The sequence below is a fragment of the Paramisgurnus dabryanus genome, chromosome 20 (genome assembly GCF_030506205.2).
Source record: "Paramisgurnus dabryanus chromosome 20, PD_genome_1.1, whole genome shotgun sequence".
Lineage (NCBI taxonomy): Eukaryota > Metazoa > Chordata > Actinopteri > Cypriniformes > Cobitidae > Paramisgurnus > Paramisgurnus dabryanus.
In genome coordinates this window covers 18,468,115-18,487,073 of record NC_133356.1, presented here as the reverse complement: position 1 = coordinate 18,487,073, position 18,959 = coordinate 18,468,115, and the positions used below count along the sequence as shown (strand labels likewise).

General features: G+C 35.1%; 1 protein-coding gene across 2 annotated transcripts; it reads right to left on the bottom strand.

Annotated features, from left to right (window-relative positions):
- Positions 1 to 1,426: 1,426 nt before the first annotated feature.
- Positions 1,427 to 18,757, bottom strand: LOC135787095 (isoaspartyl peptidase/L-asparaginase). Of its 2 annotated transcripts, none has more exons than XM_065296821.1 (7): positions 18,686 to 18,757; positions 17,280 to 17,488; positions 16,259 to 16,401; positions 12,776 to 12,933; positions 5,596 to 5,714; positions 5,294 to 5,404; positions 1,427 to 2,286 (listed from the first exon to the last, which is right to left on the bottom strand). In XM_065296821.1, exons 2-7 carry the CDS (start codon positions 17,467 to 17,469, stop codon positions 2,084 to 2,086), a joined length of 924 nt encoding a protein of 307 aa, XP_065152893.1. In that variant the 5' UTR covers positions 17,470 to 17,488; positions 18,686 to 18,757; the 3' UTR covers positions 1,427 to 2,083. The 2 variants fall into 2 exon arrangements, with proteins under 2 accessions (XP_065152893.1, XP_065152892.1); XM_065296820.2 differs by lacking the exon at positions 18,686 to 18,757 and adding an exon at positions 18,204 to 18,481.
- Positions 18,758 to 18,959: the final 202 nt, after the last annotated feature.

Genomic DNA, 18,959 nt, shown 5'->3' with positions numbered 1-18,959 from the left:
TTTCAGTAACAATTGATGCAATAAATAAATAAATAAAAAAGACACTGTACTTAATTGTTGATCAGTACACACTCAAAAAAGATTACAAAGCTGGCACCCGTTCAAAAAGTATACATTGGTACCAGTACATTTAAAAAGGTCCAAATATGTACCATTTAGGTACAGATATGCTGGTGGTACTAATATGCACGTCTGAAGTACTAATATGAGCTCTTAGGTATACTTTTTGAAAGGTTATGCCGCCCCATGTGACAGCTATAGGGTCATTTTTTACCATTATTTCTGACAGTTTATAGAAAAGGTGGATTAATCTCATAATAAATAATGCCTTGCAGTATGTAAAATTGTTTATTTTAAAGTGATATTGCAAATACATGTTTTTTTATTTTACAACTATATTTAATGGAAAGCAAGTGGTGGCATGAAAAGTAAGGCCAAGATTATGTTTAAGCAGTGATTTATATCATACAAATATTTATTGGCCTTTTCATACTGCTTTGAAGTTGAAACTAGGCATTTTATTTCAATAAATCTGTCTTCTTTTAAATAGATTCAAAAAAGTCTAACAGAGTGAGTTTTAGCAGCTTGGAGAAAATGGTAACCAAGAAATAATAAATTCCATCTATTGACCTACTTCAGCTCTATTGGCATTAGATCTGTTCATCTGGGTTGTTCTCTCTGCATACAGTTTTTTTTTTTTTTAGAAATCAGACTTTATACAGTTTTATACTGCTGGGTAGTTATTGTAATGTTGACATACCTGCTCTGTTTATTGCTTTGATCTAAAAGCACTCTGATCAAATACAATAAAGGCATCCTGGCAAAATAATTTATTTTTGTTTTTGATCAAAACATGTTAATTGCCATCCACGCCGTAGGGGGTTGTGAATAATCAGAGACATTTATTCGAAGTAGAAAAGCTCCACTGCCTGAGATTCTGCGTTTGCTAATACAGTAGTTAAGAAAAAATATTAGTAAAATGTTTCTACTGTTATTATTATAATGCATTTGAAGAAAAGCATGTTACAAGGACAGAAAATAATTGTGCCAATTTAAGTCACATTTGAAATGTTAGAATTGTATAACAAAATATAAAACTAAGTGGTATCTGCTAACAAATGATGTTTCCTCTGACTTCTCAGAATCTAACAGATATAAAAATATTACTGAAAACCTAACAAACCTCTTGAAAATGTGTTGAAAAAGGTTACATTTTGTTTACCCTGAAATTGTGTTTGTACTTCCTGCATAATATACAAAATCAATAATATACAAAAAATCCTTGTTGTTTAATAATAGGACATATGGTGCTCTGTATAGCATACCCTTGCAATTAAATATTTATAGCCAGTCCTAATTTAAAACCACACAATGAAAACAACAAATGAAAGGAGGACAGCTAAGGAAACAGATACAGAAACTAAGAACAGTTTCTAAAACTTTTTTATTTGTAGTACAGGGTTAAGCTTTATGGAAATAGTTTTGTTATGCAATGCATCTTAAACCTCCCATGCGGCTGGAATAATTAAACAGATTTCCATTTTTATTACTGAACATCTTCACTGCTCTATAGACAAATGAGGAAGATAAACAGAAATTTGAGTTTTCTACTCTAACATGTTAGTGACAGTTTTGTGAACCATTTTGATTAACAATATATTTGTGAATTATAAGTTTAGAATTTATTTTTAACAACTTATCCATATTATATTTTATATCTACAATATCTGCATTAAAAGAACAATAATAATAAAAGTAATAATAATAATAATAATTACTAAATAATAATAATACAATCTTATTGTACCATCTTATTTTATATAATTCAAGCCCATCAAAAACATGCAATGTTGTGAACCATTTGTTTTTCCTTAAGAAAAAGAGCCTCTTACATTTAGTCATGTAAAAAACAACTCTTTAAGGTTTTTAATTATTTACATTTAACCAGTTACCCCAAATTACCACAAACTAACAAAATCAACTAAAATTGTAATTGTTACTAACTAATTAAAATAAAGTCTCAAAATTGTTATTGTTATTTAGCTTCTGACATATGCAACATAAAAACCCTATTGTCGGAAAATCATTTCGGCTCCATTAACTCTTCTCCTGGATTTAATCCAAAGCACAGACTGTCCCCATTTATGGAGGCCCAAGCCATGCGTGGTGTGGTAAACCTGGCAGCCCATTCCCCTGTAGAGGACACAACAATAGCCCCTCCACCTCCCTGTACTCTCTCTCTCATGTACTCCAGTGAGGTGTCTGCTGCTACTGTGGCCGATTTCCCTGCAATGCACAAAAAATATTTTCTGAATCAACCGATAATTAGATTTTTTGTATTTTAGGTTTAAGCACAAGGCTCCCACAAAAGACCAACCAAACATTAGTCAAAGTTTGATAAAAGGCTCCTGTTTTAATAGGAAGCCCAGTCATTTAAAAAATAAAGTGGAAATATGAAAACAGCGAAGATTTCATTACCACAGAATGCAGAAGAAAACAACAGCCTGCTGACCCCTCCAGTCTTCTCCCCCCCAGACACACACAAACACATACAGCTCATTATCATCTGCCTACTGTTGTGTCAACCTATCCCATCTTTCCTGCCTCACTAGCCAATTAAAATGACTGGCAATAGCAGCATCACGTCACATTTTGGTGCGGTTTTGACATTCATTGTGCTCGGTTGCACAAAATCTGATAATGATAGCAGTATGTGGGTGAGTAGGAGTCGAAATAAGCCAAAACAATACAAACTTAAATTACATCATAGTATAAACACAAATAAAGAGGTAGATACACAATGAATAAACAAATGGGTACCTTTTAATCTCATTTAGGCATGATTACAGCAACACTTACAGATTAATAAATAGATTATTTAATAGATAACACATCTCTGGAGTTCTCTATAACAGTCCACAAATCTATCCATCACAAAACTGAAAAATGATTCAAACAGTAATGAGTATTATTCTGGAGTTCTAAACGGATGGCTCACCAAAATGTATTATTTACTTACCCTTGTTTTACCTATGTTTAATCTATATGACCTGTCTTCTGTGAAACACAACATGATAAAATGTGACCCTGGGTCATAAGTAGCACGGGTGTATTTGTAGCAATATCCAAAAATACATTGTATGAGTCAAAATGTATTTATCATTAGTAATATGTGTTGCTACGGACTATATTAACACAACTTTAAAGGCAATTTTCTCAATATTTAGATTTTTTGCACCCTCAGACTAGTGATGGGGACGAGACCGCCTATGGCGAGTCTGATTCAAGACCGAGTCTTTGAAGAGTCGAGACCGATTCGAGACCACGACCATAAAAACATGTCAGTTTTCATATTCAAGCTTTAATATCACCCCAGTTAATAAATCAACAGTAAGGCCTACAGACTAAGCTAGATTGGGAATTGTTTAGAGGAGCAGTCTTAACGTCTTAATATGGACTATGCTTTTACTATCATTAAAAAAACCTACCACATGCATCATCTTCTGCCAATTTTTCTAGAGATAAATAAACGTCTCTGATGGCAGTATCTTTGCATTGCACCATGGGAAGCCATTTTCAAATAATGCCCGCCAACATTGCATTTTATTATTATTGTTATGTGTTGTGTGGGTTTTTATATGAACATAAAAAATGCGTTGGTCTCAAGGACTCGGCCTGAAATTACAAGTCCTACTGTGGTCCGAGACCGAGTCAAGACCGAGTCTTTGAAGGAAAAAGTCAGAAAGCAGAAATTGGTCTCGATTACTACATCACTACCTATTTATTTAGCCTTCAGATGATGTATACATTTTTTGTATACATTGATGTATACAAGACTTTTATTGGTCACAAATGTAAACTAATGTTTGATATTTTGTATCTTTTATTGTTGTTGGCTATAGACCCCATAAACCAAGACTTAAACAATACCAAGACCAGAGTTTGTTTAGACCACGACAAGAACAAGGCAGGGCATTACCAAGTAAAGACCAGATCAGCACTCTTCAAATTCAACAAAAAATCTGCATAAACATAACCCTAAAAAAATAAAAGTTACTACCGTGATGAATTTTAGGTGTAAAAATTATATTATTTTTTTGCTACCTTGAGCAAACAATTACAAAGAAGCTGAATTTGAAATATGAATTTGTTTAAAACAAATTTATCAAAATTAATCTATTTCCATCGCTGAAATAGAGCAAACTAAATTGTGTTCAGAATGTAAGTCATTTAATATTAACTTAAGACCAAGACCAATCTCAAGTACTACAATACTAATGTTTGTCATGTTTTAAGGGGGACATATCATGAAAATCATGACTTTTTCCTTGTTTGTGTGCTATAATTGGGTCCCCAGTGCTTTTATCAATCTAGAAAATGTGAAAAAGATCAACCCAGTAACTTAGTTTTGGTAAACCATTCTCCACAAGCATGTGAAAAAATATGTCATTGAAATTTGACTCCACCTGTGATGTCAGAAGGGATAATACCACCCCTTAATCTGCACTATCCAACCACAGCACTGCCATTTAGTGCAGAGATCAGCTCATTTGCATGTTAAAGGACACACCCAAAACAGCGCCTTTTGCTCACACCTACAAAGTGGCAATTTTAAACATTTTACTATACGTTATCTATATGATATTTTGAGCTAAAACTTCACATACATACTCTGGGGACAGCAATGATTTATTGAATTGAATTCAATGAATTGAAAATTTGTGAAATGCCCCCTTTAAATGACAGGTGACTAGTTTCAAATTGATCATAATCTTATCATAATATCACTGAAAATGTCAATCTGTGATATTGATTAACCAGAAACAATATACAAATATATTGTAAAGTTGACCTGTGATGTGACGTGCCTAAACCCCTTTAAACAGCACTTTTGCCTTCTCTTTCCTCGTGAAGCTATTACGACCTCATATTAAATGAGACATGGGACATTTGTACTATAAAAATTAATTTATCACACCACAGCACCGCTTAAAATGAACTATTAAAGTATAAAGGTGAAATTTAAAAGAAATTCTGACCAGATATCTTAGACCTAAGATCCTTTATAGCTATAAATAGTGTCATTTAAAATCTTGTGATATTGAATAAGAAAACTGAACATTTTATCCATCAACTATCCAAATAAAAAAGAATCAATGATGCTTTATTTTTTTATGGATAAGACATAAAATCCATCAAGAGAAGCAAATATGTGCCCATAACCTACTCTACAGATAAACAAGCGTGCATGCACGCTGACATGCTCATGAGGATTAGTGTAAAAGTCTCATACCTTGTTCCATATGAAAGAGAATTAATCTGGCTAAGGTGACTTTGAGGATAGACTCTCCATGTCCAGTGCAGGACACTGCACCACTTCTGTTGTCTGCATAGCCACCAGATCCTTATCACACAGGAAAAGACAGACTCAGGCCTTAATATGTGTTACCTCTGGAGAAAGGCTCTTACAATTGAGTATTGATCAGAGTTGACAACGTCAAACTAAAACGGCTCATTCAACCCATGCACTGCTTCGAAATGAATGATGCCGTGACACTGACATTATCTGTGTCCTCTATCTTTGATCAGGCTCACCTATAACAGGAGAATCTCCGACCCTTCCCACCATCTTGTTTCGAATTCCTCCGGTGGATGTAGCACACGCCACATTGCCAAAAGAGTCCAAAGCCACGGCACCAACAGTATCATGGCCACTGTAATTACAAAAAAAGGTCCTTTAAGGTTGAATAATAACAGGATTAGCCCTGAGATTTTTCTTTTGATCTATAATTTTATGGTCTGAGACATGGTATTTTCAGAAGGTACATTATTATTCATCATTACACTAAAATGCGCCTCTAGCTCTGTTCTTCTCCTTCATGCAGACTTTTGTCTTGGAATTCAACTTGGCATGGTACATTTATAATCTAGTGAATAAAGAAAAATGTAAAAGCCTCTGACTCTCTTCTAAATTTAGCCTCTGTGCAATTACTTTTGTTTCCGTTGGGGTTTTTCCGTTGGGGTTTTCAGTCAAGAAAGCATCTGGCGATGTGAGAGATGTGTGGCGGCTAATAACAGCCTCACACATGCTTTTAAGAGTGCCTGCACATCCCAAATTGACTCATCATCATCTGCCTGTCAACAAAGGAAGTGCGGAAAGAAAAGTGCCCTTTGCTGCTCTGAATCACTGCAATATCCTAGAAAAGTACACTAGGAGCATTCGTTGAGAAAGAGGTGTATCGTTGCTGATGTGTACATGAAGACAAAACAACAGGAATCTTTAGGATCTGCACATCAGTCTTCCTCGCCAGCTCACTTTAAAGGAAATAAGACAGACAGCAGAATGTAAGATGAACACAGGCCCTTGTATTTCACAGGCTTTATATCCCTGAAAACTCTGATTAGGGCACCAGCACTGTGAAAAACAAGCAAGTGTTATGTGTTTCAAGCCGGAGGACGACGGATCAAGGTGATATTAAAGAAAACAGCCTCCGTGTCGTTCTCCTTTTGGAGAAACCGGAGAGCAAACGCGTTCCTGGTGAGGAATATTCGTCTGAAGCAGGTGGCGAAGAATCACTTGTCAGGTTTCAGAAGCGAGGCATCAATCATTTTTGACAGCTGCTTGATTGCTCTTTTAAATCACCAGCGATGCCTGGATCTTGCTCATCGGTCCAGCTGAAAACAGCATTTAAAAGCCGCATGACGGTAGCTCGTATTTCACACTTCAAAGTGATCACAGAGTTTCGCAGTAAATCTTTGCACATCTATAAACAACCTAATGAAGTGTGCAGATGCGGGAATTAGTTGGTAAAGTTCTTATCCTGAAGAACAGGTGGCTGTGTAACGTTTTATAACTGTATATTCAACATTAAGTGTTCCTAGCTTAATTGGTAAGATAATTGGGTTTGCAGCGCAGAGGTCATGGGTTCGATTGCTAGGAAAACACACACAGTAGTGACAGAGAGATATAAATATGCATAGACAGAATACATTGTAAGTCGCTTTTAAAAAACATATGTTAAATATAAATTCACAAAGGTAGTACTTTTCTATGTAGACATACTTTCACCGATCACAAAGAGAACTATAGATATTAAACACTGTACAACCTTCAAAACATTTCTCTTTCTATCTAAGCATCACAAAGGCCCGGCTTAGCAACAATGGGTCAGACAATTCATTGTGTTTGTGAGGAGAAACAACACTGTAAAAAATACAACATGAAGAAAAATCAGCTTGGTTTTGTGAGTCAATTCAACCTACTATTTTAGGTTTTGTCAAAAGCTGACATTTAACTTACACTGTAAAACCTAAAAGTTAACTCAACTCAAACCATTTAAGTAAACCAGTTGCATTAGTTTAAAACACATACAATTGAGTACTGTGAACTTAAACAAATGCAGTCATATGCAGTTTACACTACTTAAATATAAGTGCATAATTGCACATTACTCAAGTTCACAGTACTTAAATTTATGTGTTTTAAAACTTAAATGGTCTAATGTAACGGTTTACTTAAATGGTTTGAGTTAAGTTAACTGTTAGGTTTTACAGTGTATAAAAACAAGGTAAAATTGTTTAACTTAATTTGGTAAGTTAAAGTAACATAAAAATACATGTGGATTTGATATCATTTTGTTACAGTGTACAGTGTTTATCGGACCAATGAGGGACAAGGGAAATGTTCATGAGCACTGTAAAAAAATATTGGCTGCCTTAAATTTTTTAGTTTAATCGAATTTGATTTACAAGTAATTTTAACTTACTATTATTTATCTTGACTAGAGATGAGTTGTTATAACTAAAACATAGTGGGAAAAAGGCAACTTCATGTTATAAGTTGTAGCAGGGGTCAATATCACTATAAAGTGCTTTTTGCTGTCCTCTGAATCACTCAGTCATCATGAATATAATAAAAAAAATGAAATTCTGAGGTTTTATTATAAATGGCCAGACATACAAGTTCAATGATAAGTCTGTTGAAATATGTTTTTCCCATTTTATACCATTTTCTTTGATTGGATATATGCGATTTTGGCATGTCCCAGACCCTGCTCAGCTAACTTTAGTGAGTGTAAAAAGTGAATAAATGACATCAAATTTAAAAACCTTTTCTTATTGTCCTCAACAACTTATTTGATAAAGCAGGTCATTTTTATAATTTATATTACATTTTCATAATGATGTTAAGAATTTTGCACGTGTCCCTGAAATTGCTGTCCACCTTGTCATTTTGGAAACCAACGTCCCTTAAAGAAACTGTTGTAGTCAGTGACATCTCGTCCCCCATTTGGTCTTTATTTAGTAGAGGTTAAAACATATAATGCACACACAGTGAGTATCTACACTTATTTTTCCGTATTTTAGTCATATTGTGTTTGTAGTTGCCTGGTGTCAAGCTTAAAATGTCCACCCTGTCATTTTGAAATATTAATTAACATAAAACTTTGCAGAAAATCAAAATATGTATTTTAAACAGTGCACGGTAAGCTTCAACAGTGAACCTCTTAGCCTACTGCAGCTACTTCATGTGTTCATTAAATGCTAAATTTAGCTAAAAATGTCCACCCTGTCATGAACATTTACATTTTAATTTCATGACAGGGTGGGCATATGTTTTGTATGGTGTTTGCTTGCAGTACATTTATTACATTATATTTTTTTTGGGGGGGGGATTTTGCAGTCTCAAAGGCACTTTATTGACCCAGCAACTCATCGCATGTCAAGATTAAGGGCTCTATCTTACACACGGCGCAATGCAGCGCAATGCGCGACGCAAGTGTCTTTCGCTAGTTTCCACCCTAATTTTCACGTTTAGCGCCGCGTTGTTTAAATAGCAAATACATTTGCGCACCCTTTTGCGCCCATGGGCGTTCTGGTCTGAAAATGAGGTGTGTTCAGGCGCATTGTTGGCGCGTTGCTATTTTGAGGCAACTAAAATAGACTACGCCATTGACCAACAAAAACCTGGTCTAAAGTCTAAAGTCAATGGCGCAATGTGTTTTATGTTATTTAAAGAGTGCATTAGTATGCGCCTATACACGGGAGGACAACGCGGGTTTGCTTATCACAAAGTACATGAATGTGCAGCAGCACAAAAATGCTTTTAAATATGAAAGATTAAAGGATTGAATGTAAAAGATTATTATTGAATCTCTTGGACATAAATGAGGACAGATTATGAGACGTTAGAAGGCACAAAGAGCTGCTTCACCTGCAGCCTGGCAAGTAAATAAATGCTTTGCTTTGAACAAATGCATCTGTTTTTAAATGTTTTTTTAAATGCTACCTCACGGATTTATTATATGATGACTCTGTACCTGCGGATATGGTGAGATGAGAAACATTTTTAAGTCACGCTTAAAAAAAACTCTTTGCTAAAAAAAAACGCTGTCCAAAGTGCTGAAACGTGAGAAGAGCCGTTTGTAAATTCTTTATCTCCTGTTTGTTACAAATAAAGTATTTTTAGAGTACAAACCTTATCTTACATACTTGTAAATTATGTTTTGATGATATTGGATAGCCATACATTTAAAGCAATTACAAGCCTGCTTTTTACTTCCATGACTAAAAGAAAACGGGTTTTAAAGGTTTTAATAAAAAAATAACAATTTCAATACAAGTGGAAAAACAACATAATTATTTAACATTAATCTTAAACTGGGGATCTTCTTCCTCCGCTTAGTTTTTCAGTTTACAAAGTCCGTCATCTAAATAGGGATTAGACATAGCGCCAGCGCAACTTGCTTTTAAAGGGGATGAGAGCTGTGACTCTCATTGGTTTACTGCACGTTACGCCCAAAATACTCCCATTACAATAGGACCTACCCTTTTCGGCCATGCGCTTGGCGCAAAAACCATTATTCCCGTCGTTAAATTAGCAAAAGTGGATTCGGACACGCCCATTTAGATGTTGCGCTGTGCGCTTTAGACAATGCGCTTAGATCGTTAAAATAGGGCCCAAATAATAAAACATTTAAGGCAACAATAAACAGTAAGCGTCTCTATTTTTGTTATTTTGTGTCAGGAACAAGTTAAATACCACTTTTGTAACTCAGTACTTTTAATTATTATATAAAAAAAATGTAATGGCCACTGTGTGAATTGGGAACGCTGACACAGTAACTGTGGTTATATAAAAGCACCGTCAAACCAGAGGGAAGCTTTATAATCGCCTAAATGAAGGTGGAGGGTAATTGAGTTTTAGGGGTGTAGGTTAAAAAGCCCACTAGCTGTAGTATAGGGTGAACAGGCAGGCTATCAATAATGAAGCCACAGCAGAGAGGGTTGAAAGACTGTAGCTCAGCCAACTGTCACTTAGCACCTTCACAGCACTATTTTTGCAGACTCCCACGGGAGCCGGGGTTACACCCCAGCACGGCCCTGACTCTATGCTCAGCCAGGGGAAGTGAGGGTGGCAGATACGGCTGTTGTGCTGGAGCCTGTACAGCTCTAAGTGAACCGTCTGAAAGCCTGAGGGAATGACCTGAGCTCTGTACAGGGGCAGCATGTGAATGTTTTGCCATTCTCAGGCCAATGGCCTCAAAGCCAAAACTGTTCTGCTGTCCTCAAACCATATGACTAAGAAGCTAAAATGCACGAATATCTAAAGTCACAACAGGAAAGGTTATTTATCTTATATCTTATGTCCTTGTGGCAAGACATGTGGAGAGCAAATGTTTTTTAGATAAGCATGCAATCTCTGTATTATGCTATATAGAGAATGTGTTTTTACACAGATGAGAAATTTAGATTTACTTTTATTTATAATTATTTATAAGATGATGGGATTTACTTTGACCCATGTTGGGTTTGATATGTATTTATAACTATTTGTGAAGTTTAGTTTTTTTTTGTCCTGGGTCTGAAGGAAACGTTATAGTGATGAGATCGTTGATCGTGATGTCATGATCGTCACTTGTGGGTGAATATAGATTTTATTTATGATGTTCCCCACTTTGAATTGAGAAGTACCTTGACTAACACTGTTTACCAAAATATTGGGTGTAATAAACTAATGTGAGTGTGCAGTTAAATCTTGTCTTTACCAAATTACTTTTTAACTTGCACTTCAAAAAGGTTGCTTCTTAGACGGATGTCAGAGAGATAAAAATCACTACTGCCATTTTGAACTGTTCTTGTTGAAATTTTGCAAGGAAAGCATATTTTTTGACATATTTCACTGTAAGAGCCATAACTTTGTTATTTGGTACCATGAAAAAAACTTTTGTATGTTTTTAATAATTTTTCAAAAACATGCCCAACCAAACGGTTGATTTGTCACTTTATGGTAAATGTAGAAAAGCTAAGGTAATGTTTTCAGATCATCCATTTCTGCAGTCAGAATGTACTATTTGCTGAGAAATATACATTTCTGATCATTCACAGCTATGAATATGACACAGCTATTGTTATTTCTTATTGAATATATTGAGATAATTTCTTAAGTATGTATTTTTTGCTACTTCTGGATTTAAAAAAATAAATAAATACAACAAATTCATATAATTCATGTATGGAAATCATAATTACTGATTAATTAATCAAAAATTCCTTCTTAAATTATGTTTTATATTGTTTGAAGGATTGTTTCTAATGTTGGCTTACTCTACACAGCATTGCTGGTCTACAAAGAAATTATCATTTATCAAAAAAAGGGGGAAAAATCCTGTTGCACTACCACACTTGACATTGTGTTTCTTGAATCATAAATTAACCTAAAATGACATTGTATTACTATCTTTTGCCTTCTTTTATTTTAGGTTTTGAATGCAGAAAGAATGTAATATCTTTATTTTTGTTACTTTTAGTTATTTTATTTTGTTAAAAAACAAGAAAACATTTCATTTCCTGTGTTAAAATAAAAACATGAAATATTTTAATATTTAAATAAATAAAGAAGATTTAATATACAAAAATAAAAAAAAATAAAAAATAGTATTTTAGTTCATATTTTCTGATTTCCATAGTATGTGTATGAATTCCTTTAAGTGACATATCAACCATTTGGTAGAGGCCGATATTTAAAAATGATGGGATGTGTTGAAAAAAATACATTAAGGGGCGGTTTCCCGGACCAGGATTAGCTTAATCCAGGACTAGCCTTAGTTTAATTAGGAAATATAACTAGTTTTGAGTTAAAACAAAGGGCACTGATGTATATTAAGATATGTCAGTGCAAGATGTTTTCAGTTTGGAGAGCTCTTAAAATGTTTAAGTCTAGGACTAGTCTAATCCCTGTCTGGGAAACTGTCCCGAGTGTGTTAACTAATGACATAATGAGATAAGAAATGCAAACAAAATAATTTTTCAAATGCCTTTTTCTTGGTGTGGCAGTTAAAGGAATCATACTGTATCATACATTTTTTTGGCATCTGTTTTTTTTCACTCATGTTAGTCACATTTTTGAAAAAATAAAGTTTTAAGAAAAAGTTTCGAGCTCTAAATGTCACAGTTTGCCGTATAAAAAAATCAATTTCTCCAATATGACCCTTTTAAGACCTCTACCTCCAAAACATAACATAAGATACAAAAAAGCACTTCATGGATGTTTTGAGGATTTGTTCAGGACAACCCTTTACTTTAGATGCTTTCTTTCCTAGCACACAAAAATATTTCAAAGATGCTGCTAACAATGTAATCTAACCATAAGGTCAAAATCTGTCTCTGAGGTCAAGTGTGTCTGGGAATTGGCAAATGGAAAACATCTTAGAGCACACAAAAACTTAAGGCTTAGAAACACTACGGGCCTGGCAGCAAACATGAAATTACCCACCTTTGTGAGTTGAAGAGCTCTTTGACGCCGACTGCATACTTCTTGTAGTGTTCCCATTCCTTACGTTCTGTCTCTGTAACCAAATCATGGACCGCTGGAAAACCAATGTGTTCTGCAAACATGTTTGCTCCTCTGTCTGTCAACATGACATGATCTGTCTGATTAAAAAAACATGAGAGACAAAAATCAAGACAAAATGTACATAAGTGATCATCTCTGTTTTTTCTCTGAAAACAGAAGCTTGTTTAGCATTTTAATGTAAATAATTCCTGTATGTCATGTATAAAATCTGACATACAATATGGACACAATTTACTGATCACAAAAACAGGGCCCTAAATAGCCAGTGAGGTTAATGTTGGAAATGATTTTAGTGTCCCACAAGACAGTAAAGTATTATCAGAAACACTTTACAAGGTTGTATTTGCATTAGCTAACATGAACTAACAATAAAAAATACTTCCAGATTGATTTATATTTGTTAACGGCACCTACTAATATATCTATAAAACATGTATAAAGCGTTGTAACTCTTAACATTAAGTAATGCACCATGAGTGAACAATTGAACTATTCATGTCAGTTAATTTTGTTACAACCTTATTGTAAAGTATTATCATATTAATCTTTTAGCAAGAAACCAAATACAAGAAAAAAAAACTGATTGATTCTTAACAAATTATCCAATGATTGACACTATGAGACATTTCACATGAGCAATTTTTTTTTTAAAAAGCTGTTTTACATTTGCAAACTGTAATAGTGCATAGCTAAAACAGCAGAAAGATAAAAAATGAAAAATTGATATCAACCCATATTCATTATTTTGTGCCAACTGCTTCAAATGAACAAACATAAACACTATTTAAAAACAAAACTTCCAACATGAAACACCCAAAATGACTACACACTCCATGCAGTATATCCCATTTCATTTTATATTTATATTAAGAATAAACATCACCATGTGGAACTATGTGTAATGCCTTTAATATTACAATTTAATATCTGTGTAAATCTCTGTACAACATCACACTGGCTCAGGAAACTTTTAAATATTAAAGTGGTTATTAATGTGATTTTTCTTTGTCAAATGCTGTGCATTTTAGATGCACAAGCCAGAGCATGAGGTCAGCGAAGCCCGATCGCAGCATTGATCAAGACCTGATGAATTTTTAATACTGGCTATTAAAGAGATCTGCCAATCCACTGTAAGGCCAAGGTCTTTTGGGGCAGTCAAGACAGGTGCTGCAGCAAATCAATTCTCATGTTTTCCAGGGGTTTTGTTTCGTCCATGTCATCTGGCTTGCAAGGTGAAGCCGCTGTATTTAAAGTGAAAGGTGGTCGTTGAGCATAAAAGTATATCACTTAATCCCACACTTAAAAATGTATGAATTGCATAAGACGCAAAATATCAAACATAGTGCTGCATAATACAAAAAAAAAAAATGAATAAATCATGAGACTATGACATGCTGTCAGTCTTTTGTAGTGGCTCCTTTGTTGTTGGTTTTTCACTTTAACATCTGACTTAATGAATTGTATAAGATCTGATTATATTCCTGTACTTTAACAACTAGTGATTTCCTTTCCTTTCTTGATGGTATCTGAGCATATCTTTCAGACAATTTAAACATTCTCTCTCTGTATAAAATACAATATAAATAAAAGTGCCTCCTCATTTGATGGCATTAGATGTCTGTGCCGTGCACCGGGAGAAAAATCTTTATGTCTGAACTCTATCTGTGCCATTACAAAAAGCGCTGATTGAAATCAATCTGAAAATCAGCCTACAATTACTTCCCTTTGAGTCTTTCATCACAAACCAGCTGAAAAAATGACGAGTTAAAGCTTTTGAGGCAAGAAAACCTGAACCCAAAGAGGTGTGATATCCCATCACCTCTGGAGTGAACATCATTTAATCTGTTATAAGAAAAGAGGAACAAAATTTGGGTATTTTTAGCCATTGCTGGCCTTTATATTAAATCTTCTCTCCTGATAAGAGCAGATATTAAGCACTGGGTTTCTAATTCCTTTGTAAACTGACTGTGACATTGTCACAGGTATTTAGCTCTTTTGCTATGTCATGAATGATTATACATTGAAATTATATACATAATTGTATTACATAAACAATAGTTACATTTATATTTATTATGTAACAATTAGTGATAGACCAGTATATTGTCAATATCTGTAATGTTTAATTATCGCCATTGGCTGATACTTTTTTCAATCATCCGATAAATCCGTGACGCAAATTGTAAAAATCCATGGTAAAGAAAACAATATGTCACAAAAAAATGATTCAGATGGGTTTTCACAAGCAGGGTCACAAATTAGTTGTTTCTAATGAAAAAGAAAACACAGATGTAAAAGCCAACATCTGACAAAATGACCAACCATCATGTTACTTTTAAATCTGACGTTTCGTTGTTAGGTTGTGGTGTGTACCTTTTGATTTGTTCATGTTTTGATGCCATATTTTGATGCACTAAACATTTTTACAATCACCTAAAGGATTATTAGGAACACCACACCATTACAGCACCACCACCAGCCTGCATAGTGGTAACAAAGCATGATGGATCCATGTTCTCATTCTGTTTACGCCAAATTCTGACTTTACCATCTGAATGTCTCAACAGAAATCGAGACTCATCAGACCAGGCAACATTTTCCCAGTCTTTAATGGTTCAATTTTGATGAGCTTGTGCAAATTGTAGCCTCTTTTCCTATTTGTAGCGGAGATGAGTGGTACCCGGTAGGGTCTTTTGCTGTTGTAGCCCATCCGCCTCAAGGTTGTGTGTGTTGTGGCTTCACAAATGCTTTGCTGCATACCTCGGTTGTAACGAGTGGTTATTTCAGTCAAAGTTGATCTTCTATCAGCTCGAATCAATCGGCCCATTCTCCTCTGACCTCTAGCATCAACAAAGCATTTTCGCCCACAGGACTGCCGCATACTGGATGTCTTTACCTTTTCACAGCATTCTTTGTAAACCCTAGAAATGGTTATGCGTGAAAATCCCAGTAACTGAGCAGATTGTGAAATACTCAGACTGGCCCGTCTGGCACCAACAATCATGCCGGCGTCTAAATTGCTTAATCACCTTTCTTTCCCATTCTGACATTCAGTTTGGAGTTCAGGAGATCGTCTTGACCAGGACCACAACCCTTCATTCATTAAAGCCACTGCCATGTGATTGGTCGATTAGATAATTGCATTAATGAGAAATTTAACAGGTGTTCCTAATAATCCTTAAGGTGAGTGTATACAAATGTCCTGTAAATATTTACAAGGATATATTCACAATAAATGTTCAAATCTTTTTGCCAATTTTCAGTTTATCTCTTTTTTTACTGTAAATACATTTGTGTTATATCTGCCTCAAATTGGCCAAATCAGCCGTACTGTTTCTTCATATTGGCCATTAAAAAACCCTATCGAACCACTAGTAAAAGAAATGAGTGTAGAAAAAATACCTTTTCCATTACAGCACGTGCCAGACTAACAGGGTTAGCAATGTTTCTCACAGAGGAAATGGCTCCAGTGGCAAGTGTTTTTCCATCCATGATGATGCTGTCTAGCTCCACTTCTCCATCAGTATTAAGCACGGCACCATGACCTGCACAAGAAGAAATGTGAATATTCTGAATGTCCAGATGTCTGCTTAAACTGTACCAGCCTCCCATAAACTTAAACAAATTATGTTTCATGTGATAAATAGACACATTTTTAACACAGTTTACAAAAGAATATCAGCAACAACTTAGTTGTGCGTTGTTAAAGTCGTGACAGCATACAAGCATCGCTCCAGCTTGATAAAAAATAAAAAAAAACTGATGTAGGAGTACAGTAATACAACATCACAAATCTCTCATCTTTATCTCTGTCATGGAGGCCCACACCAGCACCCGTTTCTCTGACATACTCCTGACTGTTATCCACTCTGATGTCTAGCTCTTAGCACTCTCAACAGGATTGTATTAGTCATCTATTGATCAGTCTTCGCCTCTGGATACTCCGGTGTTTAAAATGATCCTCTGATGAGCTGCTGAAAGTGCAGTTCAGATATAGAAAAGGATCAGCCATTTCACTTAGCGTGGCAGTTAGCCATCACAAATGAGATTGACACCGACAGGCCGGGTGTGTTAATGAAGTGTCTTGTTTTGCTACTGCTTCCCTTTGTGTAATCTGATAATTATTTGAGATTCTCTCGCCTTACTCTCTAGATGATCATTAGCAAGGTGTCAGGGGGGTGTGCTGAAATACAGTACATTTCTACTTAAGAGCCTAGATGAAGTCTCTCACAAACCACTGAATGTGCACTTAATCTGCTCCAAGTACTTACAAGAAAAGATTATTTACCATTAGCAATTCACAATAAGGTTCAAGGACAAAAGCATTTTTACACTAAACCAGCTACTAAAAACGGAAGGATTTCCTTTTAAAATCAGTTATGTATGCAGATCACATCTGGGCCTATTTATGAGCATAACTAACCTGCATCAAACACCGGGTCATCTTCCAAACACCGTACAGCTTTTTCCACAGCGTCAAGAGCGCTGCCTCCATTCGTAAGGACAGAATGGCCGGCCCGGGCAGCATATTTGACTCCATCCACCGATGCTTCTGCCAATGCGTCCGGTATGGCCCACGCTCCACCGTGCACCACAATTGCAGTCTTCTTCATCCTCAGTCTACCTCCAGCCCTGAAAAAAATGTGCATGTGCTGTCAGGAGAGCTAGTACATTTTAATACATTGCCCTTGAATTGTACCGAGCTGTGTAATTTATTCAGATGAACACTGACAGAGTGGGTAAATGCAACTTTCACAGCTCATCTCCATGAGGGTGGATGTGGTTGTTTACAGCAAAGCTTTTTCAGGCTCTTGTCATGTTTACTCAGGCTCCATTAAAGCGAGGTCTCTGAGAGATATAGTATGAAAGAAGCAATTCCGTCTGCTTTACCTGAAACAACTGCTTTCGTATGTATTTCAAAACAAGACAGCAAATGAACAACCTTACAAAAATGTGGCCGTAATCTCGGCTAAAACTGCATAATCTCTACAGTTACTACTGTAAAGATAGAAAATATCCAGTATAAAAATGACGAAGATCTCTGATTTATAGAGCCTGAACGTATTTATTGATGGTTTATAAACCCACAATACTGTAGTAAAATACCTAAATACTACATTCTTGAACTATATCATAGTAAATATTAAAGTATGATACAGTATTTACTACAGCTTACCAGTTTAATACAGTTAAAAGAACACTGTTGAATACATGAACAAAGTAAAACTGTATACAGTACAACTGACTAGTTTACTATGGTTAACACTACAGTATTGTGGACTTTGGAAAATGAAAAGATTAATGTGTAACGTTAACCGTATTACTTTAACTTATTATTGAAACTTACTGTCAATGTACTTCATATATTCCGCGGCTAATGTGCGTACTGTTCAAATGTATATTTATAAATGTTTATATTTACCACGCAAAACTAATACTTTGTGAAGTTTCGTGCAAAAATACCACATTTCAGCATTTTGAACAAACGCGTGCGGTTTGTGGTCAGATATTTCTCTACTGTTCATTGAATAAACAGTAACGTTAGCTATATTTCTAAACGTGTTGTTAGTATTACTGTGTATGTCAGTGGATGACAATCATTTAAATCCATGACGTGTACACAACAAAAACATACCGCGTGTCTAAACTATAAACCGGAAATACTATATTTCCGGTTTATAGTTTAGACGCGCTTTTCGAATGCATGCCGACGGAATTAAATAGTATGCTCCGATATAAACTAGTTTAATCCAGGTGTTTCAAACAATTAAAATATATACTTAGATGTTTTTATGGTATAAAGACTGAATTATTGCAGGTCAAACTTACCTCGTTGCTTGCACGTTGGTATGGCGTGTTGTTACAAAACCTGACCTGAGAACTGTGTCTGCCTAATGTCTATACAGGCATCTTCATACTGTACGATAGACCACAAAGATACATAAAACGGCTGATATTAGTTTTAACTTTGTTGTAGCTATTTTATCGGTTGTGAGGATATTTTAAAAGTTTTGTTGAATGAATGTGACAATGTTGTTTAGTCATTCATTAGAATAAGTAAATGGGTGAATATGTTAATTTTTCATTCCAACTGAAAAAATAA